Source organism: Saccopteryx leptura, chromosome 3 (assembly GCF_036850995.1).
Source record: "Saccopteryx leptura isolate mSacLep1 chromosome 3, mSacLep1_pri_phased_curated, whole genome shotgun sequence".
Taxonomy (NCBI): domain Eukaryota; kingdom Metazoa; phylum Chordata; class Mammalia; order Chiroptera; family Emballonuridae; genus Saccopteryx; species Saccopteryx leptura.
In genome coordinates this window covers 37,567,059-37,593,663 of record NC_089505.1, presented here as the reverse complement: position 1 = coordinate 37,593,663, position 26,605 = coordinate 37,567,059, and the positions used below count along the sequence as shown (strand labels likewise).

At 44.9% G+C, this 26,605-nt stretch overlaps 1 protein-coding gene across 1 annotated transcript in view; it reads left to right on the top strand.

Annotated features, from left to right (window-relative positions):
• The window catches only part of TRMT11 (tRNA methyltransferase 11 homolog), a 54,960-nt gene extending 44,649 nt beyond the window's left edge, over nucleotides 1-10,311 (top strand). The window contains exon 13 of the mRNA XM_066371788.1: nucleotides 9,753-10,311. Coding sequence (XP_066227885.1) covers nucleotides 9,753-9,884 — 132 coding nt within the window. The 3' untranslated portion in view covers nucleotides 9,885-10,311. The remainder of the gene's footprint in view (nucleotides 1-9,752) is intronic.
• The last annotated feature ends 16,294 nt before the right edge of the window (nucleotides 10,312-26,605 follow it).

Genomic DNA, 26,605 nt, shown 5'->3' with positions numbered 1-26,605 from the left:
GATATTTTCACCAAAGTTTGGGGGATTCTATAAAAGTAACTCGCGGCAGTACAGGAACACTATGGGAGGGCATCTGGGCTTTAGTCAGGCTGTGGGCGGGGCTGGTGTGAGAATCGAGGCCACAGAGTTGGGGGGGGGCAGTTTGTAGCAGAGAATGGGAGGGTGGGTGCGAGGAAGTTGAAGGAATTCACACCTGATGACTCCTCTTTTCTCTGTAAAGGAGTTGTAAGTTTTTGCTGGGAGTGAATAAATGGATATTAATTAACATAAGGTCGTGAGGATGGGTGAAATTTTGGAAAAGATGCCATGAAAAATGAGAAAGAAAACTGTCTATAATAATTTTTACATTTATGTATTTTTCTGTATTTTTGTATGTTTTCTTTCCCTGACTTGATTACATGTTCCCCAAGGGAAAAACCGTGGCTTTCACCGCTCGGCATGTGTCCGTGAAACTCTTTGTGTTCGGTGTTGAGGCTAAATGGACTCATAGGCATAGTCTTTATCCTGAGAGAACTTACACAATGGGAGAAATGGTTGCCCTACTCATTTCGACTTAATGTGCTTGGCGTGGTAATGATGTGTGCAAGGTGCTACGTAGACACCAGAGAGCACCTGCTTGAGGTGATGGTGCTCGAGTCCGGAGAGGAAGCCAACAGTTCAGCGAAGGAGCCGAGACTGAGAGGGGCTGTGCGCATTCAGGGAACCCTAGGCATTGTAACATGAGATACTGTGTATTTGGGGCAGGAACGGTAGGAGATGCAGTGGAGAATCAAAAGAATTCCTGGTGCTGAAGGTCTTCACATAGCAGAGAGTTCTAGGTTAATCCCGTTGGTGATGGCAAGGCCACGAGGAGGTCAGGAGAGTGGCGGAGGTTGTCGAAGGTCACCGATGCTTGACTGTGCAGCAGGTTTGAGTTGGGAAAGATAGCCTGCGATACCGGAGCCGAGGCCCCTGGGATGGTGAGCAGAGATGCTGAGGCTGTAAACTAAGGAAGGCAGGACTGGAGATGGTAGAGGAGATGCTGGAACTGAGGGTTCTGCGGAGGCAGACAGGGCAGGATTTGGTGACTAATTAGATAGTTGGGTGAGGGACGGGAGTTAAGGTTAAATTTCAGAAATCTGGCGTGGGATACTGAGCGGATGGTAGTTTTGCATATACTTTTCTCACCTGCCCCTGAAGGAGACAGTGCAGTGCTGCCTTCCTCGGCTACTGCTGTGGCCTTCCGCCTGGTTTCCCTGCATCTGCCGTGTCTCCTGCATCCTGTTTCTATACAGTGGCCACAGCAGCTTTGAGAATGTAAATAAGTAATGGAACTCGTCTGCTTAACAGTCATCAATGACTTTCTGTGGAAGTTAGAATTAAACCACAAATCCTTCAGATAACCTGTGAAGCTAACCCGTCTCCTGGCCCTCCCCGATTCCCCTGTGCCACTCTCCCTGGTATTCACCACGCCTGCGCCAGTCAGGCCCTCTCCCTGATTCCCCTGTGCCTCTCTCCCTGGTATTCACCACACCTGCACCAGTCAGGCCCTCTCCCCGATTCCCCTGTGCCACTCTCCCTGGTATTCACCACGCCTGCGCCAGTCAGGCCCTCTCTCCGATTCCCCTGTGCCTCTCTCCCTGGTATTCACCACGCCTGCGCCAGTCAGGCCCTCTCTCCGATTCCCCTGTGCCACTCTCCCTGGTATTCACCACGCCTGCGCCAGTCAGGCCCTCTCCCTGATTCCCCTGTGCCACTCTCCCTGGTATTCACCACGCCTGCGCCAGTCAGGCCCACTCCCTGATTCCCCTGTGCCACTCTCCCTGGTATTCACCACGCCTGCGCCAGTCAGGCCCTCTCTCTGATTCCCCTGTGCCACTCTCCCTGGTATTCACCACGCCTGCGCCAGTCAGGCCCTCTCCCTGATTCCCCTGTGCCTCTCTCCCTGGTATTCACCACACCTGCGCCAGTCAGGCCCTCTCTCCGATTCCCCTGTGCCTCTCTCCCTGGTATTCACCACGCCTGCGCCAGTCAGGCCCTCTCTCTGATTCCCCTGTGCCACTCTCCCTGGTATTCACCACACCTGCACCAGTCAGGCCCTCTCCCCGATTCCCCTGTGTATCTCCCTGGTATTCACCACGCCTGCGCCAGTTAGGCCCTCTCCCCGATTCCCCTGTGTATCTCCCTGGTATTCACCACACCTGCGCCAGTCAGGCCCTCTCCCTGATTCCCCTGTGCCTCTCTCCCTGGTATTCACCACACCTGCACCAGTCAGGCCCTCTCCCCGATTCCCCTGTGCCTCTCTCCCTGGTATTCACCACGCCTGCGCCAGTCAGGCCCTCTCTCCGATTCCCCTGTGCCACTCTCCCTGGTATTCACCACGCCTGCACCAGTCAGGCCCTCTCCCCGATTCCCCTGTGCCTCTCTCCCTGGTATTCACCACACCTGCACCAGTCAGGCCCACTCCCTGATTCCCCTGTGTCTCTCTCCCTGGTATTCACCACGCCTGCGCCAGTCAGGCCCTCTCCCCGATTCCCCTGTGTCTCTCCCTGGTATTCACCACACCTGCACCAGTCAGGCCCTCTCCCCGATTCCCCTGTGCCTCTCTCCCTGGTATTCACCACACCTGCACCAGTCAGGCCCACTCCCTGATTCCCCTGTGTCTCTCTCCCTGGTATTCACCACGCCTGCGCCAGTCAGGCCCTCTCTCTGATTCCCCTGTGCCACTCTCCCTGGTATTCACCACACCTGCGCCAGTCAGGCCCTCTCCCCGATTCCCCTGTGCCTCTCTCCCTGGTATTCACCACACCTGCACCAGTCAGGCCCACTCCCTGATTCCCCTGTGCCACTCTCCCTGGTATTCACCACGCCTGCGCCAGTCAGGCCCTCCCTGATTCCCCTGTGCCACTCTCCCTGGTATTCACCACACCTGCACCAGTCAGGCCCTCTCTCTGATTCCCCTGTGCCACTCTCCCTGGTATTCACCACGCCTGCGCCAGTCAGGTCCTCTCTGATTCCCCTGTGCCTCTCTCCCTGGTATTCACCACACCTGCACCAGTCAGGCCCTCTCCCTGATTCCCCTGTGCCACTCTCCCTGGTATTAACCACGCCTGCGCCAGTCAGGCCCTCTCCCCGATTCCCCTGTGCCACTCTCCCTGGTATTCACCATGCCTGCGCCAGTCAGGCCCTCTCTCTGATTCCCCTGTGCCTCTCTCCCTGGTATTCACCACGCCTGCGCCAGTCAGCTACTTTCAGGTCCCGAAAAGTTCTCACCTCCTCCTAGTCTCAGTCTTCTCCGTTGTTTCCTTGCTCATTGTGCTTCTGAGAATCTTTTCTTACCCTCTCTTTCTATGCATAAGTTTAATCCATCCTTTAGGGTTCAGATAAATGTCACTTCCTCAGGGAAGCTTTTCTTGTCCATTTTCTTCACTCCATCTAACCCGGACTCATTCTGAGGGCACCTTGTCTTCTGAGTGTTTAATCACCATTGGCAAGTATGTGTTTGGGTATGTATTGGTTAATGTCGGCTCCCACTACTAGTGTGTGGGCTCTGAATTCACAGTCCTGAACTGTGCTCACCACTCAGTAAATATTTGTGGAGTGAATAGTAACTGTTCATTGATTACTTTGGGCCTTTACAGAATAAAAGAAATCAAATTTAACAGCATTTAAATGATCCATTTGAAGGAAGAATAGAAACATAGTTAAAGCTAGCTAAAAGTTTTCTGTTTGAAAATTTACTGAATTTTATTTTCTTGACGTCACTTCTGAAAAATCAGTGTGTTCTAGTCCCATGGTGCCTAAGCCTCATCTGTCATGAGAAGCAAACCAAAAAAGTAGCTAATTCCATACTGTGGAAAATCATAGCACCTCTGGTCTATTTAAGGAGGAGATGATAACAAAGAATGGCACATTTCTGGGAGAAGGCAGGAATGAGAATGTACCCAAGTGCAGTTCTCAGTGAAGTCGTCTTGAGTAATTTCTATTGCTCTGTTTGTGAAACACTCATGGTATATGCTTCTCATGGTATAATCCGGAGTGTCATTAGTTCCATTTACAGTATCAGTTTCAGGTACTGCAGATTACATAGTTTTGTGTCTTTCTTGAGAATTTGTTTCCCTTTAGATTATTAAATTATAAATGGCTGAAGGGTTTTCCTTTTAATATCTTCTTTGGGTTTTTGTGATGCTCTATTTCAAGGTAGGGGTTAAGGTCGTTAATGTACTTTTTCTTTTTTTGTAATTCTAGGTTGGACAGAGATGACAGTTATCCCCTTTAGAGTCACCAAGGTGAATATGTATTTGTATATTTCCACATCATTCTTTAAAAAATGAAATGGTGTGAATAAATGCTGATTCCTTCTAAAGAAGAATAGCCATCCTGATCATATTGGTGCTCTGTGACTCTAGATGTTTACAGTAGTCAGGACTCAAAACAGCGAGGGAAAGAGCACTCACTTCTCACTGTCAGATGTATTGGTCAGCTCTGTTTTAAACCAACCCTATCCTTATCAGGAAATACTATAAAGAAGATTTATCTGCTTCCGCCAGCAGAGGGCAGTGTACACATACAAGTACATTACTATTTGTAAGGCTTCCTTTGGTTTCTTTGGCAAGTGTGTTAAAATTCCTCGAGTGGTTTATGTTTAGAATTAGCTGTACTGATAGGACAGGAAATTGGCTGGGTGGGAGAGTGGTTAAAGGGGTTTTGTCTAAAAGTTTAGATCTGAAATACGTGCTACCATAATGTTGCTGTTCAGTGAGGAATGTCCTCTAAATGTCAAAGTCCATTTTGAACGACTCACTAATCTACCATGTGGGAGGTTAAATCTTTAACCATTGTTTTGATGTAATTTTTACTGTGAAGAAAAAAGAAAGGAAGGAAGAAAGAAAGTAAAAGAGAAAATGTGTGATGGGAAAAGCTTGAGCTAGTGCCACTTACTAGCTGCGTGACCTGTGGAAGATTATTTAAAATTCTTCAGTCTCCCTTTCCTTATCTGTAAAATGTAGATAATAATCTGTTGTAAAAAGATGCAGAAAATTTAATAATGGGTTTACATAAAACACATATTTGTAAATATATATTAGTTGCTTTCTTGAATGAGGACTTTTCTATTTCTTGTCATACTGACAGTTGCTGTTTGTCTTATGTGGTTCAGTGACAGGTCGGAAAGTTGTATATTTTCATTATAAAGCTGTTTGTAGCTAGCACAGACTTTCATACCGAAACTCTTAATTTCTGGTTATAAAAGATAATAACAACAGACAGTGTAATCAACAAACTTAATATTGTATCCATATCTCTTTAACTGCTATGTGCTCCAAAATTTAACCAGTAGTTATGAAATTTGGGAAAGCTGGTCTGTAATCTTTTAATGCCATCGTTTTCTTTCTTGGCATTTCCTAATTCTTTATGTGTTTTTATTTCCCATGAGGTATTTCTTGCTTACTTGCTTAACAATTGGTAGAACTCTAGGTCTGTGACACACACAACCACCGGTAGACAGATTTGGAAGTGTTAGGAAAACCAGAAGTCCAATCTGGGACTAGGACCAGCTTGAGTTAATGAGGGACGTCAAGGGTTGTGTTGCTTGAGGATACTCTTGTCCTTTAAGTAAGCACTTTGGCCTTCGAGATACTGAGTTGAAAAAGAAATCTGTAGATATTCTCACTTGAGATGGGCAGGGAATGCAAATAGAGAAGAGGCATGAAAAGGTGGTGAAAAATATGTAGAGTTGAATATCATCATCTCAAGTGTGAGTCCTGGGATACTAAACTAAAGATAGGATGAAAGAAAAGAGAATAAAAAGTTTGCCATTTTCTTCTGCATTGAGGTAACAAATTCTGAATGTTGAAAATAGTGTATTTCATATGGACCAGGGTATATTTGAAATGTGTATTGTTCATAGGTATATGATATTGCTATATATGGTATATATGTGATAATATGTTAGACCATGGATGTACTGAATGTTTCATGTGGAACATTTTCTGACCCATGACTTTGCCACCCAGTGAAAATGCTGGCCACAGTCCCTGGAGGGTCGGGCTTACCCCGAAGCGGGACTTACGCTGCTAGGTACTAGAATGGCTCTTGCCAGATCCCTGGCTGCGTACACAAGGGATTTGGGCTTTTTGGTCTTCCTGGAGTTTTTGTTAAGTCTTGTTTCACAATCGGGTCAATCAGTCTTATAAGAAGAAGCATTTCGGCAGAGGACACAAATACGTACCTCATGTGTATGTATTTCCACTGCTCTCTGGAAGGTACAGAAAAGAGGGTTCTTTCCCCAGAGGTTGCATTTCTGAGGTTGATAGTCTTTCCAACTTTACCAGTAGTGCATTTTTTCTCTGCTCCTGGATCCTGGTAGAAATCAACCCATGGTCTGTTAGGAGCTTATTCTGCTTTTACTTTATTCTGAGGGAATCTTTGAGGTCTATGTTTTCTAGACAGTCATTAATTAGTGTAAGTTTTTCCTATTTATATCCTTCCGGTCAAAGATAAGCTGTTTTGTTAAGTTCTTTATTTGGTCCAAGGTGAAGCCTGTCTTCCCTTGTGCTTCGGCTTTTGTCTCCTGCACCCTCCAGTGAGCTGCACGGGGGGGGGGGGGGGGGGGGGGGGGGGGGGGGGGGGGGGGGCTGGCTCTGGCCCGCGAGGCACGCATGCGCATGCGTCAGAGTCCGAGTCAGTCGCAGCCTGGCCTGGGCTGTCTCATCGTGCCTCTGCCTTCTGAGCCTGCACCTCGAGCCGCGCGCTCTGTCCCATCTTGTCCTCCTCACCACTGCAGCTCCGGGACGGCCCTTGAAGCGGTCCGCAGTGCGTTTCCATCAGAGGTGATTTCGTATGGCCTTGGGGAGTCACAGGCCGGAGAGGACAGAGGGCAAAGCTGGGAAGGACCTTATTGCTGATCCCTCCTGTGCAGGAGATGAAAGTGAGAGGACACTCAGCAAGCTGATGTGTGGCTGAACTGCCCCCCAAACATCAAGGGAAGCCTCAGAATTGGGGAAAGCTTAAACCCGTGTGGATTTTAGCCAGAAATGCTGCTGGCATATTAGGTTTACATTTAATAAGTTGAGTTTGGTCTCTGTATGAAGAATAGACTGGAGAGGGAGCCACTGAAGACAAGGCAGCTGGCTGTGTGGGGGAAAAGCAAGGAGACATGGGGAGGTTTAGACTACATAGCTGGACACGCGGCAAAGAGAAGTGGACTGGATACTCAGGGTGCAGTCTTGGGGTTGAAGACTAAATATGGGAAGAAAAGGGATGAGGATTTGACCCAGGTTTCAGATCTTGAAGAAGAGGTGGAGAATGAGGGAGCGAGCTGTGAGGAGAAGTAGCAGGAGACATATCACCACTTAAACTGGACTTGTAAATATAGGATAACCAAGTAGAGACATTGCTTCCAGGGTTAAGCCAGTGTAGTTCAGGAAGTAGACACATTTTCTTGTGGTCCTATTTGACATAAGGACAGACTTTAGAACACCTGGAGAAGTAGAGGATGGCGCGACCCTCCGGTCACTTGATGAAAGTTGAAATGCAGAAGCTGAGGCTGAACGCAGGAACCCTGTTCTTTGTTGCCGTTGTCCCAGGCACAGTCCTGAGACTCGGAGCAGAATTGAATCCCCCTCTGAAGTCGACTGTACTCCAGGGCTCATGGTATCCCTCAGGCATGCCTAGGACACACACATCTCCTCCTGGTATGAAAAGTCTGAGTCACTGAAATGTGTCTTCTTAGGTACTAGAACTAAGTTCATTGTACTTCTGATCCACTTGGTTCCTTTCTGGGTAATCCTTAGTCCCGTCACCTGTTCATTCCCAGAGATACTGCTCCTTCTTGAGTTGGGGGGAAAGTTAGTTCTTTTGGAGAAACCCTCATTATCTTGTAGTTAACAGTGCAGTCCCTGGGGTCAGATATACCTGAGTTCTAGCTCTGTCCTTCAACAGCGGTGTTACATTGGGCCTGCGCTCTTACGGAATAATCCCTCATCTGTACATAGTGATAATAGTGTACTAGTCTCTGAGAGCTGGTTTGTTTGTGTGAGGTAGTGCATATAAAGCATTTACTATAGTTTTTTTTTTTTTTTTTTTGTATTTTTCTGAAGCTGGAAATGGGGAGAGACAGTCAGACAGACTCCCGCATGCGCCCGACCGGGATCCACCCGGCATGCCCACCAGGGGCGATGCTCTGCCCCTCCGGGGCGTCACTCTGCCGCGACCAGAGCCACTCTAGCGCCTGGGGCAGAGGCCAAGGAGCCATCCCCAGTGCACCTGGGCCATCTTTGCTCCAGTGGAGCCTTGGCTGCGGGAGGCGAAGGGAAAGACAGAGAGGAAGGGGGGGGGGGTGGAGAAGCAAATGGGCGCTTCTCCTATGTGCCCTGGCCGGAATCGAACCCAGGTCCACCGCACGCCAGGCCGACACTCTACCGCTGAGCCAACCAGCCAGGGCTTTTTACCATAGTTTTTGGTTCATAATAAATACCCAGTAAATTCTGCTTTTCTTTTGATATTCTTTAATTATGTACCTACAAGTTGACCAGATAAAATATATCCTTTATCTTTTGGGGATTATATAGACTGAAGTTAGGAACCATTGGCATGTTTTTTGGTACTGTAATATACCTAGTGCTATAAAATTTAAGTAGCTACTTTTCTTTTTGAATCAGGAAATCTGGACATGTTTAATAATTTGGTTTTTGTGTGATTTGTTTTTAAAATTCTATGGCAAATAGTTTTTTAATAAACAAATCAGCCAATGTAATCTTATTGCGGCTATCCCTGGGCTTTTATTAATGTTGGATGTGAGGAAAGGGTAAAGATATGTATCTTGTGCAGGAATAAGAAAAAGTATAAAGATATTTTTAGTATTGTTATATTCCAGATATGTTTGTAGATACCGTTTTGACACTGAAACCAAGCCAAAAATTTGGCTTCTTATTTTCTAATTGTGTCTCCATACCTATTCTCAAAATCACATTAGTCCACATGTAATTGAATATAAATTTAGAGAAGTACACGGGAAATGAGATTTTGTTTCTAATTAGATGTTTTTCATGGTTTGAGATGGCAAGTGAAATTGAATGAGATGTTTCAGGGTTTTTCTTGCAGGCTTCTAAGCTGGAAAATACGACATGCTCATCCAGACTGATATTGCAACGTCCAAGTGTTAGTCTGAGCACTAGTCCTTATCTGTCTCTGAGGGCTAGCAGTGCAGAAATCACTTGTTTAGCTTGTATCTTCATTTTCTGTTTTGACTTTAAGTTGCGAGGTATCATTTATTTTGTTAACAATATAGATGTACCCCCCACACAGTTTGATTTATCTGTGTGACATTATGCAAATGCAATGGTTTGCTGTTATATACCTTTGGAGTAGAAGCTTCCTTGTTAGGTAATTCTTCTAGTGATAGAAGATTTCAGTTTGTGCTGAACTAGGAATCAGAATATGCACGTGGTCATCTCAGCTCGTGTCGCTTCGATGCTTCTCTCCTTCCTCCCTGGGCCTCTGTTTTCTCAGGACAAGTGTTTGTCTTCTCTGTACAGAGGATTGTGTGGATCAAATGAGGTGAGGTATTGATCGATGAAAACACTTTGGGTATACAAACAAGATACAGATATAAAGTAATGATCTATTTCTAGTCCAGAGAATAAAAAGCAATAGAAAAGCGAATATGGACCAGAGAGTGAGCTTTTGCTTCAAGTAAGTGACTGCTCTAGTTGCGAGCTAACTAAAGAAATTAACTGAAACATCTTTCTTTTCTGTATTTTACAACCAACCAGAACCGGGACCAGTATTCACATCTGCTAAGTGATCAGTCTCTGCCATACCAAGGTCATAATTCTTTCCGTGAGAAATATTTCAGTGGGATAACAAAAAGAATTGCCAAGGAAGAAAAATCTAGCCAGGAGTGAAAATTAAGATTTTGACAATGGAGAAAGAATAAGGATTTGATAGAAGAGACGTCTGGATGTGAACTTCTATGTATGATGCAGAAAACATGTACTGTTTTAAATAATTTTCTATAACAACATAAATACTACAAAGTAAGTGAATAATTCTTTTAAAATTAGCTTTTTTTAAATAGATTATTTTGTTGTATGTGGTCTTTTGAACCTTATTTAATTTATATTTGTACTTTCAAGTATCACGGAAATTGAAAACAGTTATATTTTTGGTAATTAATTTACAAAGGGAACTGATATTGTTGACTTTTTAAAACAGCTGTGTACCGAATATATTGTAGGCAGTTAATAATGGTTGAGGATTTATTTGTTAGGTAGATTTGTTTAAATTTGGTTTTTGATTGTAACTGATGTACATTGCCACTAATAAAGCTTACTGGGGATTCCTAAAATTGTGTAGTATTCGGTGCTTTTCAGGGGGAGTGTGATGAAGGAAACAATTTTTATTTATAAATGCTGGACAGGTAAGTCATAACAGCGATCATGGTGACGATGAGAAAGGCTAGGACCTGACAACCTAAAAAGCTTCCAGCCTCATTGAGGCCTGCCCGCATCTGAGGCCGGTCTGTACCTTGGATTTGCTCCTGCATTCCTAAACCTTGACTGTCGGTCAAGTTAACTACCCACAATTTTTGGTTTAGAAAGTAACTGATAGTTAAAAGCGGTAACAACAGCACAAATCCTTGATGGTTTCCTAATGGTATTAAGCCTAATCAGAGCTCTTTGAAATAGAAGCTATATTTTTCTTGAAGGAGAAACTTTGCTGAGTCCACATTGTGTCCACCATGAAAATATCTCGTTTGAAAACCACTACACCCATTTACTGCAGGATGCCGATGCCTTTCCTGCTCTCGGTGGTCAGCTGTCCCTCAGCAGGCGGCCGTAAACGAGTCTTCTCCCTCTAACCAGAGCCTATTTTTGTTGATGTTACTGTTACTGTTTCAGTGTTACTGCTGACTTTTATTGACTTACAACTTGAACGTGCATGGGTTCAGGCCTCCAAGGGCGGTGCTGCCACGCAGAGCGGGGCGGGCGGGCCGCGTAGTTCTCCGCCGGGTCCTGTGCCCCGGTCCTGTGCCGCGGCCCTGATTCGCAGCACGTCGCAGACGTGCCCGTGAATGTTTTGTTGGGGATTCTGGATGTGATTTGTGGTACACTGGGGAAAATCTAAATGTATTCAGGGAGGGTTTGTTTTCAGTGTTTCTGTTATAGACCATCTCGTTTAAAAAATTTTTAAGGTTTATGTAGGAGGCGGGTTTGAGCTGACTATATTTGAAAGGAGAGATTTTAGTCTTATACCATTTTTCAGTTGTCACAAAAATTAGTCTAAGCGGTTCTGGAAACGTTGCCACATTCATTTTAGTCCCCTTTTCCTTAAAAATTACCCACCGTTTAAAAACATTTTAAATTATCTCTTATTCCCACTAATTGGGGTTTTCTAATCTTTGATTCTTCATTATTGTGAGGCTTATTTTTATGTTTATCATGAAGCCGGGTCTCCAATCCCTGAAATGTTACCAGGCTCAGATTGTGACTTTGGGTAATCTTTTTAAAGTTGGTGCTTGCCAGTTTTGATTTTAGAGTAGAGGCCTCAAGTTCTCGTCTTTAAAAACGGACTGTATTTTCTGGCTTCGGGATGTGACTTTCTGCATCAAGCACAGCAGACCGTTTCCGGGATTGCTTTAGTCCATGTGTGCTCTTCATGCACTTACTAGAAATATCACTCAGTGAAATTTTGGGTAGTTCTTGGAGTCTGAATTTACAGTATAATCTGTGAGTGAGCCCTAGGTGGTCTGTGGGCTGGTCTATTTAATGTTTATAATATGACAGAATCTATCATTTTCTTTCTGGCATATATTAAATATCCATAAAATACAGTCGGTTACCTTGGTTGTGTTTCATCAGAGGTGGCCTCCTTCTTACCCGTCCTGGTGGGGATTTTTTGCTGTGATAGCTGGGAGGGAATAGTGGAGTAGGTGGTCTTTGGTGTGTTTAGCCAGAGTGGCCAGCAGATTTTTAAAGTCTAAAATCTGCTACATACAAATTTCTCAGCCACTTCCTGCCCTGAGTGACCCACGTTTGGGCCAGCTCACCACTAACTTCCTTATGAGTAATTCTTTAAATACAAAGATTGAGCAATAAAACATTTTCAAACTGTTTAAACTCTGGGAGGTAAGTCAGTGTTACCACTCTATCCTTGCAGAGAAAACTCACTTAAAACTTGAGACTCCCTGCATGTTAAGGCAGAACGGTATTACAACTTAGGAGAACCTTATTTCAAGTTTGGTACAGGAAGTAGAGTTTGCATTAACATACCAGATGCATTGTCGTGAATGTGTTTATATTATTGGATGAAAAATGTGCCTTAAAAGTTTCAGACATAGAAACAGCTTTTGAGGTAATATGTTTTATACTCTTATTATAATTAAATTAAAGAAGCAGGGATTTGACTGTTTTTTAACATCAGGAAATTAGATGTTAAGGTTGTGTTATCTAGATGCCAATATAAGCAAATCCAGCTCTTAAAGGCCTGAGTCGTTTGGGTTAGAAAAACTGCTGACATCCTATGCTGGAAGTATTATCGCATATTACTTTTCCAAAGAGATATGGAATAAAACAATGTTTATGTATTGAAAATTGAAGGTGACAGTTTTTGGGAAGGAAATGTCTTTCTTCACCACCATTTTAATAAGACCCCTTTGAAAAAACAATGGAACTAAGCTGACATTAATGGTTTGGATAGAAGGAAAAAAATCCCTTGTTGACAAAGCAGGGCGTAAAGAAACAAACTCATTAATGGCGCATAAGAGTAGAAATGGACATGGGTGTTGGCTGAGAAAATTGATGACCTTATTGTTGATTTTCCTGTTTGACCAAGAGGGAATATTATACCAGAATTAAGGACCTTGGCTCTTTTTACAAGAGCATGGTTTTGCTCCATTACAAAGTTATTTAGAAAACTAAACACTTATAATTATCTTTTTTTCTTAGAAGGATTGTATTCATAGTATAAGCGAAAGTCTACTTTCATTTCCAACTCACCCACTCCCATTATTCTCAGATATTTATCAAGTAATGTGGTTTGTAATCCAAACAAACAACAAAAAAAGTGCCTTAATCCAGAAGATACATATGGACACAATAACACTAGACTGATGATGTTTGTGCTTCACTAAAACATTGAGATCTTCTCTAAAACAGCGTGGTTTGAGAACATAAGGTCTAGAGTGTAAAGAATTGTAATGGAATGATAAACAGATCTGTGATTCTATCTAGCCATAGAATCATAGAGGCAGCACATTCCTGTCTTTCCTTTGGGGTGAAAAAGCTTACTAGGGAACCTGACCCTATTCCCTTAAGAGAGGCCTGCCTCAGGATGTTCACATGTTTCACTGTGTGGGATAAGCAAATTGACATTTAGACATAACTGAGGCCAACCTGGAATTTGGCTCTTATCCCTTCCTTCATAAGCCGTTGTAGACAGGCTCTTAGGGGGCTGGAGGCTAAATTGTCATGGCAGTCTCTTAAGAAGCCTGGGTCATGGGACAAAATGGGGCTTACTAGATGAATGTTAAGATAAGCCAGCTTCACTTTGTGTGTCTGCTAGCCCTATTCTTGAGTTATAGGGATGCATTTAGTATATTTTTGTTCTAGAATTTGAATGTTCTTACTAAGATAATCATATTGCAGTGATGCCAAACTGAATTGCCTAAAAAGGAATCTGCTTTGACCTCTCTGACTTTAAAAATCTCTCCTTTAATCAAGCTTTCCTGAGTCTCTCCGGAGGGCTTATTGGAAGAACTCTATTTTGTCTAACATCCAGCAGTGAAGATTAGCGGGGCTTAAGTGGGAAGTTAGTCAAATTAAATAAAAAAAATGGCTGAAAAGAAAATTAAAATAGAAAATGTAAATGGCACTTGAGTTGAAGGGTTATTTTAAAATTTTTATTTATTTATTGACTTTTAGATAGGAGAGAGAGAGAGAGAGAAAGAAGTGGGAAACATCAACTCATAGTAGTTGCTTCCTATATGTGCCTTGACCAGGCAAGCCCAGGGTTTTGAACCGGCAACCTCAGCATTCCAGGTCAACTCTTTATCCACTTCGCTACCGCAGGTCAGGCTGAGTTATAGGTTTTAATGGACTGCTCAAGTATTTTATGTAACATGTTATATGTTTGTAAAATGGATATTAGATGGTCAGAACTGGTATTGATGAGCTTTAGAAATCTGTACAATTTTGTTTATTTGATTATAAACTATGGATGACTGGAGGATCTCACCACAAGTCAGAGCTTCCAGCATAAACTGCAAAACCTTTTCTTTCTTTCTTTCTTTCTTTTTTTTTTTTTTTTGCATTTTTTCACTTTCTCTACAGTTTATACTTGTTGGGAGACAGTTCTACATAGATGTCTTACTGTTCTGTCTTTCTAAGGAGGCACTGACTCCTCCATCCTAGACGGTCTGTGGGGGATGTGTGAGCACCCTTGAAAGACAGAGATACTGTCTTCACCCTACTTGCCCCTCCCCCCTCTGAAAAAACGACTATTAGCAAACTGATTGGCTCTTTCCAAAACTGAGCACCTGAGTCATCCGGCCTGAAAACTCCACTGTGGAGTGGATCAGACTCAGGACAGCCAAGGTGAGAAGGGCCCAGTACGACTCACTTGTCAGATGGATGTGGTGTATTTAAGAGTGCAGCTGGCTTAGCCCAGTGGTATCTTGGATTCACATGAAAAAGTGGCAGCTATTGGGGGAAAATTCCACTGCCTGAAAAAAGGTACAGGCTCGGTGGTGTCTTTGATTAATAAAGATTGCATTTAGGGGGTTTAAAAATACGTTTAGGTTGCAGTTCGGAGATTCCTCTGAAGGCCTGCCACCTCTCACTGATGGATTGGCTAAATCGAAACCCGGTGGCGGTCCATGGGCCGCTGGGGCCACTGCGTCTCAGTGCCAGATACACAACTGAAAATGCATGCGGTTGTCCTGTTGTTCAGTTGTCAGAACTCAGAGCCATTCTCACAGCTCCAGCCAATAACCTCCTTGCTGAGCCTTGTTAAATTTCTACTGTCTCTTTGCTGCTAATTACCTATGGTTTTGCCTGTCACATGGAAAACTGCAGATTGGTGGACTAAAGACACCCTTGAAAACAGTGGAAACATGGCTGCTGACAGAGCTCTCTGGGTCATTCTCTGAAGAGACAACTAGAATAAAGCAGCTGATTGAGCTGGTACCACCACAGGATCTGTCACTGTCGCCTGGATCCATCCCTGCCCCAGACATGATGGCACACCCACCATTCTAGACAGGATGCAAAGTAAAGGATTATGTTTCTGATGTAGAGCTACCATTTGGTGCCAGACTTGGGAGTCCTGCCAGAAGTCGACCTGGTCGCCTTGCGGTGAAGGAGACCGCGTTCCATGACGTGCCCAGCCTGCTCCTGGCAGACTGATGACTTCGGATCTTTGCCCCTACTCTCGGGGCTCTAGGCCGTGCGTCATCGCGGTTGACACTTTCTTGGGTTACAGTGCTGCTGTTCCAAGTCTGGTCAGTTGACTCCAGCCACACCGCTTTTAGCCCTTGAAACTGATCTGTGTCACGTGTTTGGCTTTCTGGACCACTGGGTAGAACAATGGTATTATATACCCTTTATTGCAAAAGCCACTCAACCATGGGCTGATATTCAAGGTATTTGATAGGCTTTCCATGCTCCATACCATCCACAGACATCTGGAATTTCTGTGCTGGAAATTTTCTCTACATTTGTTTTTTATTTCCTCTGGCAGTCCTGTACCACGCCTTCTCAGGAAGGCTCAGTACCTTGCTCCAACATTTGCTCTGAAAGGTGCAGTCGTTTATCCTTTGTCAGACACCTGAGTCTTTTAATCAGTGGGGTTCAACTCAGAGACAATTGGTGACTAACAGCTGAGTCCCAAGCTGGGAATATTTTCTAAAACCACCAACAAGGCTACTGGCACAGTCTGGTCCGGAAGGACTCCTCTCCCTGGTATGCTTTATCATTGATGTTGAAGCAGGGAAATCAGTATTCCACCTGAATTGTCCTCTTTGATTAATTCTTTTCTTTGCATTTTCCTCTAGATCCCCCCAAGAATGTTATTTTTTTTCTATTTTATTTTAATGGTAACCACTGGAAAACAAGTTGCATGTGTTATTCTACTTGACCTGTTAGACATGTTCTAAGGCTGCTGGTGACGGGCTGATGCGAAGGCTCAGGAAGCCGTGTGTAGGGGAGCTCCCGGGATCGCAGAACCCTGAAGGGTGACGTCCGGACTTGGGACAACAATGTAAAGCTATAGAGTATGGCAGGAGAACGTTATGCATCCCCCTACCCCCCCAGCCCCTGCTTTCCCCACCAAGAGCTATCAGAATTTCAGAGGGAAGGCGATAGTATAGGGCTCGGTCTGACTATAATCAGCTGACATGCTGGTCAGAAGGTTAGAGATGTAAGGGTCACAGCTGGAGCAGTGGCAGCAGAGATTGAGCAGAGAACATTGAGAAGATAAGCAGGTCCTGGGAATTGATGAGGAGCAGGGATGAAAAGTAAGGGATGTCCAGGGTTCCACCTGGGTTACTAGACAGATGGATGGCATGATACAGACTGAACAGCAAATGGTGGGAAAAGACGTGTTTGGGCTTGGACATCCTGAACATGCGGCATCTATGGCATGGCCATGGAGCACACAGCACAGCAGGCTGTTGAGAGTGCAAGGCCGAAGCTGGACAGGGATTGCGTACGTGAGGAGCAGAGGTCTCCATGTGGGACAAATAACTATTGAGTTAAGACGTGCTGTATAGCTCTGAGGTTCATTCTGTCGCATTTCCCCCCTGCATGATATGTGTTTAGCAGAGAGAATTGACACGGCCTAAGACTCATGGAATTGGATCAGGCGATTACACATTTTAAGGCATTTATGCTCGGATTACTAAGGAGATGAAATGAGTCTGTTGTGCTGCAGAGCTGCAGAGAGTGGCACTGGCTTCGGGATGGTGTGCTTCCGATAAGGTGGCTGCGTGGGCCTGCTCCGTTTATGTCAGTGTGCTACATCATGAAGTTGGGACTTAAAGAAACCAATATGCTGTTGTTAGTTGTCTCTTAAGAAAAACCTGCTAAAGAAACACACGGGCCACCAAGGTTAGGACTCAAGATATGGAGAAAGAAACACGGAATTTTCTCTCGCTTCTTCTTATCCTTTAAAATTAAAAATACCTCTCTTTTCTTTCTCTCTCTTATTTAAGTAACTACATGGTAGCTGGTGGGCAGCCACATAAAAATTCCAGGGGAGGCAAAAATATGGGGAAATTTTTAATTAAATTGGGGTTTTGTTTGCTTTTGCATTTATTGAAAAAATATTGAGCCCCAAATCCCAATTTCCTCCTACCTCCTTTTATATATCCTCTGCATTTGAGAGAGTGCATGACGAAACCTCTTTCCAGCTGTGGGCCACCTTGAATCCTTTTCCACTGCTGCTCCAAATTTGGATTAAACTGACTGGTTGACAGTTTCACACAGAAGTCCTATCAGGAAATGTCCTACGTCCCCTTAACGTTTAGTTCTCGAATGGTCTTATCTTTTGCAGCAAAATAAATGAATGAAAAAGAATTGGTTTTTATGGGATTTTGCCTTTGTTAGCTTATTTTCTTTCTTAGTTTTGGAAAAATGGATCAGGAACCTGAAAACCGAACGTTTGGCCTCTCGCCTAGCTTTCTGGACCCCAAGAAAGGAGGCTAAACAATGTAAAGTGGGTCCCCCAGAAATGGAAAAGGGCAAGAGGGTGCTGTGTAATGAGTAAGACTTCTGGGGAGATGTGGCACGTGTTCCCAAGCTGTAAGTGGTCCAGGAGTCTCAGTCCTACAGGTGATGTCACCTAGTGTCTCAGACAAGGGCTCGACCTGGAAGCCTGTCAGGGTGATCTCTGTGGACCTTGTTGCCGTGCTCAACAGTGAAAAAGACAAAGGCCCATTTTCAATGAGCTTATAATTGGGGACTGGGGATGGTGTTAAGTAGTCAATTGAAATAGTGGTGTCTTTCCAGAGGGTAAGGCTAGAGCAAGTGTAACAACAGCACTTAGTCCCCCCCCACACTTTTTTAGCAAGAGAGGCAGAGAGAAAGAGCTAGCAGAGACAGAGATAGACAGGAAGGGAGGGAGATGAGAAGCATCAACTCTTTGTTGCGGCACCTTAGTTGTTCATTGATTGCTTTCTCATATGTGTGTTTACTGGGGGGCTCCAGCCAAGCCAGTGACCCCTTGCTCAAGCCAGGGACCTTTGCCTCAAGCCAGTAATCTTTGGCTTCAAGCCAGCGACCTTTGGGCTCACGCCAGCAACCTTGGGGTCATGTCTATAATCCCACACTCAAGCTGGATGAGCCTGTGCTCAAGCCGGCGACCTCAGGGTTTCGAACCTGGGTCCTCAGTGTCCTAGGCCAATTCTCTGTCCCCGGTGCCACTGCCTGGTCAGGCCACTTAGCCACTTCTCACAGTGGTAGGGTGTAATGTCCAGATGTTTCTTTTATTTTGATATTTGGGGCCTTGCTCCTCCCAGGGTCAGCTACTTCCTAGAGGTAGTAAAGGACTCACCTGCAAGTGTACGTTTTATATATACCAACTAACCAGTCCAGAGCCTGCACGTGCCACCACCAAGCTAGAGATAGCTTCTTACTCTGGTCCACTATTCCCCATGTACTCACTGCAGGACCAGGTGTCAAGCAAGCAGGGACAGACCTTGCACCCCAGAGCCCACTGAAACTACTCAAACTAGCCCATCCCAACCCTGCTTACCCTGCCTTGCCCACTCCTTCCTTTCCCAGTCCCAATGAGGACCCTTGGCCACGTTTTCCTCTTGTTCCGTCCTGCCTGCTGGCCACCCCGGAATGGCTCTGCCCTCTTCTTTTGGAACCTCAAGGCACAAACTGTCTTTTCAATGGCAATTGTCTTCTGGCTGTTGGTCTCACCAAACCTGAATAATCATGAGATCTACATTTCAAAACAAGAAGGTGGGAGGAGATTAGATCAAGGAAGACTGCTGAGAAATGATGAGATCTGAGTAGACTCCTGAAGAAGGAGAGAAGGAGAGAAGGAGGGAGGATGCCAGATGACGGACTGCAGGTGGCGAGGAGGGGGACGGGGACGGGGTGGGGGTGGGGTGGGTTCCAGCAGGTGGGTTGCCATCTGGAAAAGCTGATTGGGACAATCCCAGTAGTTCCTATGCCTGGGGTTAAACTACATATGTTGGATGAAGGAGGAAATGAAACGGGCAGAGAAATGAGGGCCAGATCATAAAGGATTTACCTGCCTTGCTGCCGAGTCTAGGCTTAATCTGGGAGAAGCTCCCTACGGTGAGATTTGCTCCCTTATGATTATGTCAGGCTCTTCAGGAAGTTTTAGCTTCTTACAAAATGGTACCCTGTGGCTGAGGTGCTGATATCCTTGACAAAGAGGTTCTGTGACTGTTTTTCCCTTGGTTCTGGGTCTTAGATAATGACCTCTAAGTTTGGCAAACTTCATACAGTAAGCCCCCCAAGTTACAAACATCTGACTTACTTGCAACCTTGTACTTACGAAGGGAGCACCATAAGGGCTACTGGTAATCAACTGCAGTTGGACATGAGTGAAAATCACTTCATAGAGTTAGTCAACTCCCATGGCAAAGGGCTAACCGATGAAGACCTTTTGGAACTAGAGCAGCCGATGATAGCACTTAGGGAAGACAAGAGGGACCTAGAAACTCCAGAGCCAAAAGAGTTTTTTCCAAAAGAGTTAGCTCATGTTTTTTGTTTCATTGAAGCAGGAATGGCAAAGTTAGCGTGGCAAGATCCCAATACAGAGAGGGTCACCAAAGTTTACTGTGCAGTTACCGAAGGCCTGAGATGCTACAGGGCCATTTATGATGAGAAAAAAAAAAAAATAAAGCCCTGTCAAACCTCCCTTGATGCCTTCTTCAAGAAACCGAGTCCAGCAGCAGAATCAAACCCTGACTCGCTAGCCCCAGTCCCATCCTCTCCAACAAGTCCATCATCCTCTGCATCATCCAAGATTGTTTAAGGTTGTATTTGAAAATGTCTAGGTATTTATATGAACAGAAAGGTAAAAATAAATACTATGTTAAGACAAACATCTGTCTAAGTTGCATTTAATAGATAAATATACCTGTTCCAACTTACATACAAATTCAACTTAAGAACAAACCTACAAAACCTATCTCATTAATAACCCGGAGACTGCCTGGAGCAAAGCGTTACCTTGGAACCTCGGTCTCTTGATCTTAAAGCCTTGTTAGGTTCCCAGTTACACTGTCTCAGAGGTTTCTCAAAAAAAACACAGTAACTGTGACCCTGACTCACACATACTTGCTCCAGCGCCAGGAACAGTCTTGTGTTTGCCTCCCTCAATGAGGGAGATGATTTTTATGGATTTGCTTTCCACATGGTGCTGATGGCGTAGACCTGCAGAAGAATAAGCTGATGGAAATAAAGATGGTGGGCTGCCAGCTTATGTCTGTCCTTTGTTCCGAGGACAATTGCAAACCCTGTCTCCGGGAGCTGCTTCTCTACTCCAAAGACAAATGAGTTGTTGAAGTGTCATGATGTTGAAATTCTAGCAATACACACAAAGGCTATTTTCCTTATCAACCTCAAGGAATCTGCCATACATAAAAAATTGTTCGTGATTCAAACACTGTTGCTCATTTCAGAACTTTCCCTTGGGATCCATTGTCTGTCTTCTAACATACAGAGTGTCCCCCTAAGGAAAATGGTTCAGAAACCTCAGCATTCTCTTAAACATCTCCTTGAAAGAGCCAACCAAGAGCAAATAGCCTTTTTATTTTTTCTTTTGAGCCACCATATCCTTTTAAAAATCTGTCAGAAATAAGAATGACAAGATGGGCAGGCTGAATCCCTAAGGCCCTGTTTGTCACTTTGTGCTCTCCGGTGCCCACCTCTGTCAGCACGCACTTGCTTCTCCTTGGGCATTGACCGCATGCCCGATATATACCAACCAGTAGCGGGGGGGGGGCAAGGAGGTCTATTATGCCCTGGGTGCCATTCTCAGAGGGGCGCCAAATGGTCTCCAAGACAGACAAGAAAAGCGTAGTAGAAGCATGGTTAGGGGGGCGCCAATAAAGTGTCGTGCCCCAGGCGCCAGTTATGTTCCTACGCTACTGATACCAACCACCAACCACCAACCACCTTGGTCACAAGGAGGATAAAGGTGTATTTCTTAGGCTAAAAAGCTATACATAGTCTTTGAGTAATGTAATTTTTGTTAAATTATTAATACGTCGTATTTACTCTGAGTTCCAAACTCTGGTGGTACTTAAAAAGGACCAAGCGAAAACATCAAAAAAACAAGACTCTGCTGCTCTCAGTCTACTGTTCTCTGTGAGATGCGAGGGTGGTTGGGAATGCTGAGGAGGTGGGGGGGTAGAGGGGGTCTATTTCATCTTAGAATAATTGAATATTTTTCTCATTTAGTGTGTATTATTATTATTATTATTATTATTTTGTATTTTTCTGAAGCTGGAAACGGGGAGAGACAGTCAGACAGACTCCCGCATGCGTCCGACCGGGATCCACCGGCACGCCCACCAGGGGCTAAGCTCTGCCCAACAGGGGGCGATGCTCTGCCCCTCCAGGGCGTCGCTCTGCCGAGACCAGAGCCACTCTAGCGCCTGGGGCAGAGGCCAAGGAACCATCCCCAGTGCCCGGGCCATCTCTGCTCCAATGGAGCCTTGGCTGCGGGAGGGGAAGAGAGAGACAGAGAGGAAGGGGGGGGGTTGGAGAAGCAAATGGGCGCTTCTCCTATGTGCCCTGGCCGGGAATCGAACCCGTGTCCCCCGCACGCCAGGCCGATGCTCTACCGCTGAGCCAACCAGCCAGGGCCAGTGTGTATTATTTTTTATGCATGCTTTAACCATTGTCTTCACATGTTCATATTTCCTCCTATAAAGTTCTACAACCATTTTTATGCCTCCTCAGTGTCCCCAGTAAAACGTTTTCTTTGCCTCCTCTTCCCCTGCCAGTGGGGTCCCTCAGCCAGCCAGCTCCCTGTCCTGGAAACAACCAGTCACAGATCGCCCAGCTCAATGCCAACATGGGGTAGTCCGAGTGTGAAGACATAACTGCAAAACCCATGTGGAACAATGGCAAGAACAAAGAACTAGGAGTTAGGTGGTTTATCCCAACCTATCAGGACAGCTTTGAATTCATCTATTTCTCCCTGTTAACATAAAAACAATAATGACATTCCCTTAGCTATCTCCCTTGGACTGGGAATCCATCGAGATGATGTGTATAAATGCACTTTGAAAAATTGTTCTATAAGGAAAAAGAAAACCCAGGGCCTAAAGCTAAACCCACCAGTCATGTTTGTTATGGGAAGGAGTTGAATTGTCCAGGATATCGCCCAAGAAACTCTTTCATTTGTTTGCAATGAGAAGATGTGGAGAGGTTATTGGGCCCCAAAGGAAGGATAAAAGGTAGATTTATTTCCTGTCAGTTTTCAAATCCTCTCCTGCGTTCTGCTGTCACCTACGGGAAGGGGTGGCCTCTCTTAGATGCTTAACTAAGCAAAGAATGCAAACCCTTTTGTAGCTGCCTGATCTGCCACCTTTGGGGTCAGCCGAGGCTTATTTCCTGGGCTGCTTGATTCCTTTCTGGTTTGTAGAGTGGTTTTCAATCAAAGAGAGATACGGGACAAGGCTGCTTTGAAAACTGTGTGAGTTGGGAGAAAATACAGACTGCTATAGAGCTATGACTTCAGGGTTGATAGCAGCATCCTCCCTGAGGCGAAGCTGGCCATCGACTTCAGAGGAAGTTGTACTTGGGAGAGGAATGCAGACTCCGACTCTGCCGTCCCGCTGACTGTGCATGTGTGAGGGGGCCTGGCCCGATAGTCTGGGGCCGGAGCCTCCTTTATCCACAGAAGATAGGAGGCGAGGAGCGGAGATAAGGCGGCCTTTCACTTGTGTGTTCCCGCACCTGGCCCCGGAGCCTGTGTCTGGTGCAGATAGGGGCCCCGGGTCGGCCCACTGGGGTCTGTGTGGTGCCGATGGAGAGAGAGAGCCCTGCGTGTGGAAGGGACCAGTGTCCTCTATTCCAGTGAACTCGAGTGCAGTTTTATCAAAGGAACCCTGAGCTTATGCCCTCTATCTGCTTCTTTCTCTTTTAAGAGACAATGATTGCTTTGCAGAGACTCCATGAATGATAGGCTTATTTTGAGCATTGCTTTTGTTTACAAAGCAGCCTCAGCAAAGCCCCAGGATGCCTGGGATAGCGTCTGAGGTTGGCAAGCCTTTGTCGCTTCCTCTCTTTCTCTACCCTCTTCTCCATTCCTGTGGGGCCAGGAGTAAAGCTTACTAAACTTGACTCTTTGATGTTTGGACCTGAAGTGTTACCGTATCTCTCCATGTATATAAGAGGCACCTTTTTTCTGAAAAAATTTGGGGTCTAAATACTGGGTGCGTCTTATACAGTAGTTGTGGCATTTCAAATGCCAGAGATGGAACTGAGGATGAGGCAATATATGAAGACAGTGATTCCTCATCAGAAACAGATGAGGACAAGATAATGGATGGGAGTTTTGACAGTGATGAGAAGTTGTATGAATTTTATGATGAATAACACTTGAGTTCAATAACTTTATGTAATACTTTTTTTTTTTTTTTCAAATTTTGGACCCCAAAATTAAGGTGCATCTTATACATAGGAGCATCTTATACACAGGGAAATATAGTATGTCTTAGATTATATTTGAAGTTACTGATCTTCCATGTATTAGGGAAAAATCAGCTACTTTCAGTGTGTTTGTGGTGATTTATCTTTGAATGTCTGGGTGGAGACACTGGTTTTATTCGTTACTCTATCGGAAGATCTCTGGAGAAGTTGGGAGTCCCCCACTGAAAGGCCTTGATGACTTTTTGGTCAGAGTCCAATATAAGTCAGAGCTCTGTCATTGTAGGAGAAATCCTAATGACCAATGAACCAAATAGGCTTGGTTAAACAAGTCATATAAAATGCACAGACACCAGGAGCTTTCTAATGGGTCTGGTAATAGTTAAAATGTTTCTGCTGGGCAACAATTAGTCTTTAGGAAAAACACAGAAAATGTGTCATTTAGACCATGTAGTCAATCAAATCCACCATCTGTATGCGAGTTGATTTTAGTTTTTTGACAGTGATGGAGCTCAGGGAACATAGGTCAAGACCGAACAGCCTAAGAGATGACCTGCTTACTGCCTGTTGTCTTCAAAGTCTTTCTACCAGAGGATCTTTGCTGAAGGGCAGGTCTGGATTGAGAGGCTGAACTGGGCAGGTCCATCTCCCAGTGGTGTTTCTAAAGGAGTGGGCCAATGTGAAGGCCTGAGTGGGCTGGATTACATGACTGCCCCTCAGACAGGCTTAGGGACCTGCCTGGGGTCTTGAGGTTATTCCTTTATTCTCCACTGGACATATCGGCTCCTTGCACCTCTGCTCTCTATTGACACCACTCTGTCCTTGTTAGTGACCACAGATGGGGCAGGTAACAGCTCTACTCTAAACTGGGCTTGCTACCAGATTTCTAAGTTTCTGTTCACTCCTAAGATTCAGGACCCAGAAAGGTCCCAGAGGTGATACAAGGTAAAAGTATGTCACACTATTCATAATGCTTCTCATTACTCTCTCAGTGTATTTGAAACCAGACATCATGTAGCTAAAATGAGCGTCCATAACAGTTCTTATAAACAGAACAAAAACTTGAACAGAAGGAAGGAAAAGCAATTAGTGGATAGAAGGCAGAGGCTGGAGGTAAGGAGTTTCTGTGAGCTGCAATATTGATGATAATTATTACTAGCCTTACTAAATATTTAATAGGCTGATATGATAAATGCTTGTTATATATAATATTTAATCTTCATAACCATTCCAGGCCCTAGGAATTTTATCCATTTTAAAGATGGAGAAACTGGAAGTTACAGAGATTTAGCTAAGTAACCGTTAAATGTTGAGTAATGTTGGAGGTGGGATTTGAACCTACATCTGATGAAATATCTATACTTCTGGCTGTTACGCTTTACTACTCAAAGCTAGCAACTCTTGTCTCCTACAGACTGTAGGTTTCCCCAGGATAAGGCCTGAAGCTCATTCTGCTGGGTGTTCTCAGTGCCTAATCATACTGTCTGGTTATAGGAAATTAATTAAATCCTCCTCTCAAAAAATTATAAGGCCTCCGTTGATGTGGAACTGTACGTAGTCATGTACAAAGACGGCTCTGAGGAAATATTTAGAAAATTGATCTGGAAGAAAATTTATCAGGAAGAAAAAATCATGGTCAATGGAAATGTGGGCAAGAACCACGTGTGCTGACGATGACGCCTTCCACGCATCAGCATTCTGGTGAGAATGCACAGACCTGGACCATCAGGAACCAGAGGGAGATCATGGAGACCCTGTGGGTTTATTTCACAGGCGTTACAACGTTCACTCTTCGCAAGCAGGTTCTGTTTTCTCCTTCCTTTCTTCATGTAGACCCAACCGAGACCTGGTTGCAAGATTTTTATTCTATTTCTTAAATTTGGAACCTTAAGTCAAGAACTCAGTTTTAAAAATTGAGTTCTTTTTTTTTCCTTAAGGGTTAGCGTCCCAATTACCTACAGTCTAAAAATAATGCTTCGCCTCAGGACCTGACATCCGCTGTTCCTGTTTTACTTCTATCTTATCACTGGCTCTCCAGCCCCAGCTGTCCCCCCAGAGACTGAACCACCGGAGGGGCTGTGCGGTGCCCCACCCCTCCTTCGGGCCAGGAAGGCCAGGTGCCCCACAAGAAGGCTGTTGACTGCATCCCTAAAGAGAGAATAATAGGCTATTCACTGCAGGCTTCGTCACTCAGTGCCTCTGTGACAAGGTGCAGACTAAAACACCTCCCAGCACCCAGAAGGTCTGGGTTGGCCCTGCTCACAGGATGTGGCCAGTCGGTGCCAGGGGGTGAGGACGAGGCCTGGGCTCTGTCCAGCAGGCACACAATAGATGCGTTTCAATGTGCCCCTTTTTCCTTTTGATTGAGAAATGAATCCCCCGACTCTGATGACAGACAATGTCTCATTTTAAGGCTGGGGTAAAGTCTCTGTGTTAGATTTCTGAGCCCAACAGCATTTTAGGATGCAACATAAACCCCTTATTTTCTGCTTTCAGATCAGAGGACAAATACATTGTTTGTGTAGTTTCTGTGCTCAGGGGGTTATTCTGCTTGGGTTCCTAAAACAGAATACCATTGACCCTAGTGGCTTATAAACGGCAGAAATTTATTTCTCATAGTCCTGGAGACTGCAAAGTCCAGGATCAAGGCCCAGTAAGAGTCTGCTTCCCAGTTCACAGACAACCATCTTCTCACTCTGCCCTCACATGGCACTACAGAGTTCTCTGGGACCTCCTTTCTAGGGGCACCGATGCCATTCCTGAGGCTCCGCCCTCTTGACCAAAGCATTTCCCCAAGGGCCTAGTTCTTACTGTGATCATAGCGGGACCTAGGATTCCTAGGATTTCAACCTGGGAATTTTGAGGGGGCACAAACATTCAGTCCATAGCACTCGCATGAATAACATCCACAAGACTCAATTTAGTGGGCACTTTCAAGCTTCTTCTCATATTCTTCCAAATGTTGGCAAATGGTAGTTGGCCTG